Source organism: Thalassophryne amazonica, chromosome 2, assembly GCF_902500255.1.
Source record: "Thalassophryne amazonica chromosome 2, fThaAma1.1, whole genome shotgun sequence".
NCBI lineage: Eukaryota > Metazoa > Chordata > Actinopteri > Batrachoidiformes > Batrachoididae > Thalassophryne > Thalassophryne amazonica.
This window is the reverse complement of record NC_047104.1, coordinates 72,586,988-72,599,211: the sequence shown is the minus strand read 5'-3', so window position 1 is coordinate 72,599,211 and position 12,224 is coordinate 72,586,988. Positions and strand designations below refer to the sequence as shown.

Genomic DNA, 12,224 nt, shown 5'->3' with positions numbered 1-12,224 from the left:
CCAGTAGCCCATTTCCTATCAGTGCATCCTGGTTGCTCAACAACTGATGCAGATATTGTTAACCCGGTGTCGCAGACCGAACGGCCCCCCCTAAAATTGGTCCGCTTGCCTTCACTGTGCTTGCGTCATTTGGAACTCTACACCCAAAGAGATCAAAGGGATTAATGGGTTTATTAACCATCAGATGACAAAGTAAAACCTCTTAAATCATTCTAAAGTCAGTTTTAAGCAGAAATGAGGCAGTTTTAAGCAGAAAACAATCGGTGAGTCGTTACTGACGCTCTGAAATGACGTAGGCACCGCAGCTGTGGCACTCTGATCGGTCCGCCGTCCTCATTCCAAAATAATGCTGAAGTTATGTGGAAATGGTTGTTGTACAAAAGCTTCAGATATCTGTTGTTGAGACAGATAGTGACTGGAAGTGCAGTTTAAAGCAGAAACAAGGTGATAATCAGTGAATTGCTACTGATGCTCAGAAATGACGCTGCTGAGCCCCAAAATAACGCATGCGCAGTGAAGGCAGGGCAGACCAATTTTTAGGGGGACCATTCGGTTGGCGACACCGGGTGACGTCTGAGCCGATATAGCTTTATTTATTTGTCTCTTGCTATGGAAGAGATAGATGCCACTGATATCAAGACTTGAAAACTCCTGCATGCAGGTTTCCATCCAAATTCCAGTACCGTGAGGCTCTATAAGCAATGTAATGAGGGAGAGTAAGGACTGGGGAGTGTCAGAGCCACAATCCAGGATGAGACAAGGAGCATCCATGAAAACATCGGAAAGATGGCCCTCCTGAGATAAGCTGCTACAAGAACGCCTCAGGTAGCTGAAGACAGATGGTGATAAGGAACAGCAGGAGGAGATATCATGGAAGACCAAGCCCCTCCATAGGATGTGATATCTACAGATAGAGGAAGTCTGCTGACCTATCAGTGGCTAGAAAAGGCCGGCCTAAAGGACGGTACAGATGCTCTGATCAACGTAGCCCTAAGCACCAGGGCCCATATTCACAATGCATCCTTAGGTTAAAAGTAGCTCTTAGTGGTGACTCTAAGAAAAATCTTAGAATTCCTTTGTAAAGCAGGTGAACCAACTACGTTTTCTGTATTTTTGTGCAGGCTTGCAGTCTTCTGTCTAGAATACATTTTGCATATGGTGTCCATTCAGCCATTCACTCACGTACATGAACAAATAACTCTGCAGGCAGTAATGTTTTAGCAAAGACAGCAAGATTTTTTTGTTGAGCACTTGGATCACCTTCACACAAACCACACAGAAAACATACAAACACTGACAAAGGGCAGGCTTACGGGATTCATGCTCCTCTAAGGTGTAGAGTTCCTCACTTGTGTTGTTAGATGGACTCAACTGCAAAAAAAACAAACAAACAAAGAGAGAGACAAGACATTACTTTTACAAAATGACTAAATGATGCAATTATTACAAATTATTATTACAAATTATTGAGTGAAAAACATTAAATATAATGTTAAGTTCCCTTCAACATGAGCATTCTACTGACGTCAGCATGCTTTACATTATATGGCCCTCCCACATATGCAACAAAACTTCTGCATTTGTTTGGGATAAATGGTGTGCTGCAGGAAACTGTCAAGATCACAAATGAATCACAAAACAGGGCAGGGTTATCAAAAAGTTTTGGAAATGGAAAAAAAAGGAAGAAAAAGAAGGAAAATGAAAAAATAAAGTGACAAACAGCAAATGTTCCCATGTTCACTGCCGTGACTAGGTTTGGGTATCGAGAACCGGTTCTTCTCGGGTATCGTTAAGAAATGAGTCGATCCACCGACATCGATAGCCTTTTTGCTTAACGAGCCCCTTATCTGTCCATCGGAACGGCCATTGTTTTTGAGGGTGTTTGTCAGGAAAATGATAATTTCTCATTTCTCTATCGTTTCTGCAGTGCGGCTCTGCTTTGAACTCTGAACCAACGAAGCAGTGCTTTGATCCGCTGCTTCCTTGGTTCATTGCTTTGCTCCTCTTCAGAAGCGGCAACTCCGCTTCTTAACCCCTTTCAAAGCCATTAAAATTTGTCCATCATGGGTCACTTTTGTGCAGATTAAAGTGACTAACTGGGACTCGAGAAACAAATGAGAATCGTCCTCCGTTCCATTGCTCCAAACACTGCGCCGCTCTCTACTGAGTCAAGTTCGAAAGATAGAGTCCGCTCGGAATTATTAACATCAAAGCGAATCGCTGTTTAAAATCAAATGACCTCTTTCCAAACGTTGTGATACAAACAATAAACTGCACTCGATCAAAATGTTTTTTCCTCCCAAAATGAGACGTCCTGGCTGACGTGCAGCAGCCCAAGACTGTCTGGCTGCAGACCTGCAGACTCCAGCAGCTGTCTGAGTTCAGCTCAGATGTATGGAAAGACATTCATGCCATTAATGTCTGAAAGGAAATGCTTTTGACAAAAACTACAGATTTTGTTTATTTCTATTTATGTCCAGAGATCAAGGATCCACCATGTAGAGATTATCTATGTCCAGAGATGTATATCCAGATATACGGGGTCTGTTAGAAAAGTATCTGACCTTTATATTTTTTTCAAAAACTATATGGATTAGAATCATGTGCGCTTGCATCACACAAGATTGAACCTTCGTGCGCATGCGTGAGTTTTTTCACGCCTGTCAGTTGCGTCATTCGCCTGTGGGCAGGCTTTGAGTGAGCACTGGTCCACCACCCTCGTCTGATTTTTATTGTTTAGGAATGGTGGAGCGACTGCCGCTTTGTTCCATGAAAATTTTTTCAGAAACTCTGCCAGACAACCAGATGGAAACCATTTGGAAGATTCAGATGGCTTTCGGTGAAGATTCTATCGGTATCACACGGATTAAGGACCATTAAAACTGGATTAAAAATCTAGCAGGGAAGTTTCAGAAGTTGTCGGGATCAGCACTTTATCGACACATTCCACTGTTAAAGGAGATTCTGTAATGAAACACGTGCGGACGGATTCGCGCGTCAGGACGCGGCCGCTCATGGCGCGGGACAAACAACACCTCCGTGTTGGAAGTCTCACAGGACAAGTTGGAACATGCCCAGCTGTTAAACAATTTCTCGGATACTCACTCGACTGAAAAGCCACCGAAAGCCGCCTGAATCTTACGAATGGTTTCCAACACGGAGGTGTTGTTTGTCCCGCGCCATGAGCGGCTGCGTCCCGACGCGCGAATCTGTCCGCACATCGTTCATTACAAAATCTCCTTTAACAGTGGAATGTGCCGATAAAGTGCTGATCCCGACCTCTTCTGAAACTTATCTGCTAGTCACACAACATCCTGCATCAACAGAGCCTTAAATTTGGAAGTGATCTGCTCGTTCCAGCCTGTCGATGGCCACTTGGGCTACGGTGCGCCCTCCGCCGCTGTGGACCATTTTTAATCCAGTTTTAATGGTCCTTAATTCGTGTGATACCGATAGAATCTTCACCGAAAGCCATCTGAATCTTCCAAATGGTTTCCATCTGGCTGTCTGGCAGAGTTTCTGAAAAAAAATTTTCATGGAACAAAGCGGCAGTCGCTCCGCCATTCCTAAACAATAAAAATCCGACGAGGGGGGTGGACCAGTGCTCACTCAAAGCCTGCCCACAGGCGAATGATGCAACCGACAGGCGTGAAAGAACTCACGCATGCGCATGAAGGTTCAAGCTTGTCTGATGCAAGCACACATGATTCAAATACATATAGTTTTTGAAAAAAATTAAAAGGTCAGATAGTTTTCTCACAGACCTCGTATATCCAGTGACTAATTTCATATTTATTTACTTTAACACTTAATAAAATATTGCTGACATAGAAACCCTGTAAAGCCTACTTGTAGTACACAGAAAATTCACAGGATGTTCTGATAAGGAATCAGATCCATAAGCGCAATTGATAGATAAAATCTTATCAATACCCATCCCTAGCCGTGACTGTCATTAATAGAGGTGGACAAGAAACAGAACAAAATGATGGATACAAGTACTCACAAACTGCTGTATCCTTAACTATGTTTTTTTAAAATACAACCATCACCTCTTTTTATCACATCATGTGAGGGAAGCATTCAAGGTGAATCTTTCAGAAACTGAGGAAAAACAACAGTTTTTTTTCCCAATCTGCTGACAGTTTAAATTAAAGTATCCAGTATTTTTTCTCCAAACAAATTTGGATTTCTCTCAGCCAAACTATGGTTGATCTGTCCTTTAGCAGGAGAGAAAATATGCAAGCTAGGTCTTACAGGTTTGTACACTACAGGGATGTACCAAAACCCAACACTTAGCTATTCTATGTTTCTAGTACAGCCTATGATGACAGAAGAGTGCAGAAAAATACCAAAGCAAAAATGAGTCTTGCAGCCAGGCGCACGGAATCGGTGGGAATTCTTGGCAGGATGCTCTGTAAACATTTACACTCTCTTTTATGACCACACCAAGCTTGTTTCTGTGGAAGAGGAACATTTCAGTGAGTTAAACTCTGCAGTCTCTCTCTCTCACACACACACACATGCACGCACGCACGCACGCACGCACACACACACACACACACACACACACACACACACACACACACACACACACACACACACACACACACACACACACACACACATTACCTGACAAGTGACGTCACAGTAGCGGGCGATCTTACACTGGGAGCACCTCAACAATGTGCTGCGTCTACAAAGGAAGAGAGTTCAAGTAATTCTATACAATTTCTCAAATAAACTTCAACAAATGATGTTGCCTCTTAGCTTGTGCATAAAAATAATAAAAACCATTTATTAATGCTGCATTCTCATTACTCAATGACACTGCGCTCGTGCCTTATCAACGTAACGGTTCAGTGTGTTCCTTAATGGCAGCAGCTGGTGGCGTTGCCAGTTATGACACGTAAAGCCACAGGCTATAACAGCCAACATCTAAAATAAATAAAAATAATAATAATAATTCATTGTGATTTTGTACTATGTGTGTGTGTGTGTGCGCGCGCACGCATGCTCCAGTGTCTGAATTCATGGCCTCCGTTGCCCTCACTCTAGTCATAATGCCCTGAAAAAAAAAATACTGTAACCCTGTGTAACAGTTTTTGTCTCATTTTGTCTGAGTACGTTGCAAATGTCACACAGCTTCACACAATTCGAAGCAAAGACTGTACCACGAAGCACTCTTTGAAATCTTCAATAGACTAAATAAGCTACAATACTACCTAGTTATCAACTGATAATGTCAATATTTTCAAGGTAATGCACTGTGCTTTACATTGTGGTTTTTCCAGAACTGTAGCTTTGATTTGAAGCGACTTTCACTGGCTGAATTCAAAACAAGAAGCTGTCTATGGAGAAATACTAAGCTACAATACCTAATTGCCTCCGCCAACCCGTTTGTTTGTCCATCTGTGAACAGCCTGTAACTCACATTTTTCATATATCCTTATGAATTTTTTGACAGAGGAATCATATCCTGATAGGCAAGAACTGATTCAATTTTCATGGTCATAGGTCAAAGGTCAAACTCAGGAAAAATCTGGGGAAAATGAATAAAAATCCCTATCCTTTAGCATTGAACGAATTTTCTAAAATTCATAACTGACAAAAAAGGATCAAATTTCTTTCATATTTGAGAGTGTTATGTAGGATGGTAATCTTTATCGCCTGACAAAGTTTGATTGGATCTGATCCGTATTACAGATTTTGTGGCCATTTAACATTTAAAACCTCATTTAATGTATATTTTACATTAGATCTTAAACAATTGTGCCCCAACCACTCATACTTGAAAGTGAGGTGCAGATTAGCACTCACTATCACCTGACAAAGTTTGATCTTGATCTGAACAAGATTGTGGACTTTGTGGATATCTGAATTTAGTATCGAAAAGCCCATTTGGTGTACGTTTTGCATTATATCTCAATCAAAAGTGCCTCAATCACTCTCATTTTTCTGTTATGGATTTAACTACACAACCAAAACTGGATGGAGGTTCCAATTTTATGTCTGTCTGTCTTCCAGTTATCAGTTGGAAACCAAGTGCCAAAAAGCAATGACAAATTGTGCATAGCAGAGATAACCAATGTTCTGTGAAAATTATCTGGGAAAAAAAAAAAAAAAGAAATCAGAAACTGAAAAGGTTGGAAAACAAAACTGACAACACCACAAAAAAAGAAAAAAAAAAAACTTTGATTCAAGTGGATGACCTAAATACATACCCCTGACATTTTATCTAATCTAATTTAGCTTATGAAAAGGCACTTTTAACAGGACTTCGACCATAAAAAATTTTTTCAAAGTAAAAACATGTGGGCAAAAATGACAAATTATTATATGGCATGAAATTAAAAAAATGACAAAAAAAAAAATCTAATTTTTATATAGTTTTTTTAAATTGTCTATAATAATCTTGAAGTGAAACTATCTCTATGTACATTAAATAAAAAATAATGCACATGTGTAGACACCCTTCAATACGTGCTCATCCACCTTAATGACAGAGAGAACCATCTATCATCAAAGTGGTCATTTTCAGATCCAGAAATGGGTTCATGGCTGGCTAATCAGCCCAATTTGAGTTTGAAGTGACACTGCATGGTGTTTGATGGTGATGGTGGCCGGCATCTGATCTTAACCATCTTCATACACTGTGACTCAAACATTTGTGTACCCTCAGTTATGGTGTTCTTCACTTGTTTGAGTGAAGTTAAAATTGGGGATTGTTTAGCAAAGTATTATTTAATTTGGATCAAGTTGTAGAGAATAATTATTACTAAATTCTATGTATTAAAATTGATTTTTTTTTTTGACATCATAAAACATTATTTCCTCAACCATTTGAATACAACTCTGTTAGTCCAGCAGATTTACTCATTAATAATTCATACTTTACTATAACAAGATTGTTGTAGCATGCATGTCTGCACAGACTGGTTATATAATTTTACACACTGTTTTTTAGTAGTCAGTGACACTCAATTTCACAACATGAACTGTATTTTAAACACACATTCACATTGAAAGTCTGCAGTTAAAATGCGCAAGTATTCATAAAAATTGATGACCCAGTTTGCTTAGTTGATGGCACACATTTGTGGGCCACAAAAAGGGAATGGCAATAAAACAGGAGAAACAAAGATAAGCCTTGTAGCCAAATGTGTTCTGTTGGGGGCAATTTGGAGTAGGAGGCTGAATTGGTTTGTATTCTCTTTTATGGCCTTAAATGCACAGTTTTCTATGTGCAAATGAGCATTTAAGGATTCCATTCAAAAAGCAGAAGAGCCACTCAGAATGCAACACCTACAGCTTAGTACATGTTTGAAACCAATTCATGCAATTTGATTGTTTGTGATTCAGTGATACCATAATATTCTTTGTGCATTTATCATACCTACCTGTTTTATTACAAGAACAGAGCTGCTATTACCCATCACCCTTTCAGTTCATCATAACTAACCAAGTTTCATTTTATGACACATTTAAATATGTATTTGGTAAGCTGCAAATTAACCCTTTATCTACGGCGATGGCGCCCACGCCATATTTTCCATAAGCGTATTTTTTTTTACCGTAACTCCGCCATAGTCTGTCCAATCCGAATGATTCATGGTGCATTGTTAAGCTAACATCAAGGGCTTTCTAATGATATATGGTGTATTACATTAAACGTAAGCCTGTGACGTCATAATGCAGAGGAAAAACACGGACATTTCACACTAGTGCACCGCTGATTCTCATTACCGTAAGTTCTCATGTAAGCCCTCAATCTGAAAAATTTCAACACTGACAGCAAGCCAAGAACCCGTGCTTTCCAACAGTATGCTATATATTGCATATATTACGGTAAAGTGCGTTCGGTGACTTTTGAAAGGAGGGAAATGTATGAAAAAGCGCAAAAGTGACAGAAAAGTACAGAGACAGACAGCAAACATAAATGTAGTAATTTTTGAGGGAAAGGCAGGGTGTTAGTGTCATTTGTGAAGGTGTGTGTGCGTGTTTGTGTGGGTGTGATGGCTCCATCAGCCACAAGCCATTGCCCGGTGCCAACAAGCAGAAACCCAACTTGCCAGCGATCCACAAAGGGGCAGCGTTCTTGCAAGGTGTGCAAGAGGTCAACCTGCTGGATGTGCAAACTTTGTAAAATTGGCCTCTGTCTTCAGCCAGATAGAAACTGTTACAAACAGTACCACACTGACAATGGACTGATGTAGTTTAGATCTAATTTTGATTCTTGGTTATATATTTGTATATAGTTTGACACTTTATTGTTTTATTCATATTGTATAATTTTGCACAAAATGAGTGATCAAATGAGTGATTTATTACACATTTTAATAATACAGATAATAACTGATATATTTATATATAGTTTTGCACTTTGTTGTTATTCATATTGTTTGGTTCTGCACTTTAAAACTGGTTTCTTTTTGCATATTTTCGCCTTGCAAAATGTTTACTTTTGCATGGTTTCTGTGCTGTTTCTGAGTTCTAGACACACAAAATTAATTATTTTGATTGTAAACACTTACAGCTTCCTGTTAAAAATAAGAAATCCAAACTTCCTTTACATAATCATTTTTCACTAAAAAACTGAAAAAAAAATCAAGTTTGTTTTTGTGTTTTTTCTCATTTTAAATGCTAAAACTTACAAATAATGTGTATAAATAGTTAATCAGGTGTAATATAATTGAAATTCAGGTACTCTTAGAAAAGGGTACCAAAGCACACAAACATACAACATTATTTCTTAATTTTATTGCTATAATAAAAAATTATAACCAATCGTCCACTTATAGCCTCAGTAGGTAAAGGGTTAAGGATCAGTTCTGCAGGTGAAATGCAACTATGTGTCAGAAGCAGGCTTGACTTTGACTTTCATATGATACACTGGATGCCCAATACTCAATACGTTTCACAATATCAATACCTTTATGTGCTTAATACTGCTAATATTAATTTTATTCAAATGCATTCATAAATTATAGTGTATGATGTTGGTGTATAACCCAGCTTTTTAATACTTTAGTTATTTGGGGAGGTGATGGTCTAGAGCAGAGGTCCCAAACTGATTCCAGAAAGGGCCAAGATGGTGCAGGTTTTCTTTCCAACCATCCACTCCACCATCTGATTTCACTGATTAACTGATTCCACCTGCTCAAAGTGATGTTAATCAGTGAAATCACCTGGTGGAGTGGGTGGTTGTAAAGAAAACCTGCACCATCTTGGCCCTCTGGGGGAGGGAACCAGACTGGCACGGGCTCTGCTGTGATCGGTCATTTCTGAATCGCTTCTGGAATCAGAGGATATTTGGAGCTTTTTTCCTCTCTCTGTCTCATGCACTGAGGTGGAGAACATATTTGGAACAACCTAAAAGCTAATTATTTGTAATGTTTATATTGTAACAGCTTGGTAAAACAGTTGCATGTTCATTCCTTCTTTATAAGCAGCTGTAAAAGTATGTTTATGATCGATTTAATATCTTGCTATAATGGATCAGATGAGGTGCGCTCTGTGTGAGCCGACGCAATGACTCGCGCTCAAGATGAGCATTTTACACAGAACGCGAGCTCGTAAAAGAGCCATTTTGCAGACATTAACAGACGAACACAAAGTTAAAAGTTGGATCACTGTGTTAAAATGACTGTAAAGCCTTGGAAGAAATAAAGTCAGCAAGAAGAAGCGCATAGCCGACTGTCCAAGAACCCGTGGTTCGGTTCTAGCTTGTCTGTTGCATTTAATGACTCTGGAACAAAGGTGAACAGCAGCCTGGTGCATGGTGCATACCAGCCTGGACTGTGTGACATCTTGAATGGATGATGTGAATTGATAAACCACACTTTAAAGGAACTAAGTATGGGAGGGCTGGAGGTTTAGACCAAACCCATGCCTAAACATGCACCAACGTCACATTACATGGTGCTACATGGATCATATGCGGTGACACGAGCCATTCGAGGCTGGACGGGGCTCAAATGACAGGTCTGTCGTGGCTCACTAGAGGCTGATGCGTGGCACGTGAGGTACAGACAGGCACATAGAGGCGCCTTAGCAGATTCGTGGTAGCTTAAAATGTGGATCATTCTTCGAATACTCACTGACACACCCATGCATGGCTCATTCCGTAGCCCTAAAGCCCTGGTCCCACCAAATAATGAAGGATGAATAATGAGCCACGTAGCATGTTTTTTTTTCTCTTTTTTTTGCTACGAGAGGATTTATTCAACTATCGTGGGGAAAACAGTGGCTATGAGAGGCTCTTAGAGGCAGTATCTTTGGTTAAGGAGGCTCATCTCTGAGTTTGGCGCTAACTTTAAGATGGTCAAAATTTAGCAAGAACAGCGTGGAGCAGTTTGTGTACGAGTTACTACGGTGACTAATGAGGATTATAGAGGCGTGTGTGGTGCAGACAAGGCATTATCCCAGCGCCTGGCAGCTACGAGGGACCTGAGAGGCTATTTTTGGAGCGGCTGCCCTCTTGCACACACAATTCCTCCTGCTTTGTGCGGCAGACGCTGTATATAAAATAATTATTTTGTAGCGAGTTAATCATTTTCTGGCAAACCTTGGATGTTGAAAATACCTCTAATCATTTCTGGAATCACAGAGGACTGTTTCATCTGGATGCTTTTTTCCACTCTCTCCTGCACAATGAGGAATGTATTTTGGAACAACTTAAAGGTAACTATTTTTAATGTTTTTATAGCTTGTTAAAACAGTTGCATGTTCATTCCGAACTGTAAAAGTATGTCTATGATAGATGTAATATCTTGTTAATGGATCAGATGAACTCCGCTGTGTGTGCGTGCACTGATTGAATGACTGGCACCCAAGATGAGCATTTACGCAAAACGCGAGCTCGCAAAAGAGTGATTTTGGAGTGAATAATGGATGAACACAAAGTTAAAAGTTGGATTATGGTGTAAAAGTGGCTGTGTTTAAAGCCGTGGAAGAAATAACGCCAGCGAAGCCGCGAGAAGGCGCTCCGAGCTGCCCAGGAACACAAAACGAGAGCGTGCAAAAGAGCGATTTTTCAGACATAACACAAAGTTAGAATAGAATAGAATAGAATGCCTTTTATTGTCATTATACGATGTACAACAAGATTAAAAGCCAACTCCAAAATGAGTGCAGGCAAGTAAGAAGAAAAGCAGCGATATCAAATAATATGTATCAGAAAAAATATATGTACAATGCAAACATTAGAAGGTAAGGTGCACGGTCCTGGATGGTATGTACATTGCAGAATAAGTATGTTATTATATACATTATTAAAAATAATAAATATTGCATATTATGGGATGGAATGTTGCACATTATCGTCGATGTATGCCGGAATTCAGGATGGTTACCGCTTTGGGAAAGAAACTGTTTTTGAGTCTGTTTGTTCTGGTCTTAATACACCTGTAGCGCTTCCCTGAGGGCATCAGGTCAAACAGTTCAAAGTCAGGGTGGGAGCTGTCTTTAGTGATGTTTAGGGCTCTGCTAAGGCACCAGGAGATGTAAATGTCCATCAGGGAGGGGAGAGGGCAGCCAATGATCTTTTGAGCTGTCTTTATGACTCTCTGGAGCCTCTCCCTGTCTGCAGCAGTACAGCTGTTGTACCATACTGTGATGCAGTATGTCAGCAGGCTCTGAATGGATGCTCAATAGAAGGTCAGCAGCAGGTTGGAGTCTAGCTTGTGCTTCCTGAGGACTCTCAGGAAGTGTAACCGCTGCTGAGCCTTCTTGCTGACTGCTGTGATGTTCACAGACCAGGAGATATCACTGGAGATGAGGACGCCGAGAAACTTGAATCAATTAAAAGTTGTATCACGGTGACTGTAAGCCATGGAAGAAATAAAGATTTTTTTTTTTTTTTGGTCACAGAGAGCTGGATGAATACACAGAATGGCTGCATTTGACTCTGGAGCAAAGGTGAACTGCAGCTCGGTGTACACCGGCCAGTGTCGTGCCAAAGTAGTTATCCCCGTCAGAATTGGTATCCGGGAGTGCGCACTCACTCAGTGTAGCGTCTTTTTTTGGACTGCATTTAAAAAAATGTGACAACATCTTGAATCGACGCTGTGAATTTAAAAACCCACACTTTAAAGGGACCAGGTGTGGGAGGGCTGGAGGTTTGGACCAAACCCATGCCTAAACGTGCACCAATGTCACGTTATCATGGCACTACATACGAGAGTAGGCTGAAAAGTTCTAAGGCTCACCAAGAAGGAGAAATG

At 40.3% G+C, this 12,224-nt stretch overlaps 1 protein-coding gene across 2 annotated transcripts in view; it reads right to left on the bottom strand.

The window, feature by feature from the left end:
- smyd3 (SET and MYND domain containing 3) overlaps nucleotides 1-12,224 on the bottom strand; it is a 316,927-nt gene that overhangs the window by 189,980 nt on the left and 114,723 nt on the right. For both annotated transcript variants that reach the window (XM_034187931.1, XM_034187939.1), the window contains exons 2-4: nucleotides 4,633-4,696; nucleotides 4,353-4,460; nucleotides 1,314-1,371 (exon numbers count right to left, since the gene is read on the bottom strand). In XM_034187931.1, coding sequence (XP_034043822.1) covers nucleotides 1,314-1,371; nucleotides 4,353-4,460; nucleotides 4,633-4,696 — 230 coding nt within the window. The remainder of the gene's footprint in view (nucleotides 1-1,313; nucleotides 1,372-4,352; nucleotides 4,461-4,632; nucleotides 4,697-12,224) is intronic.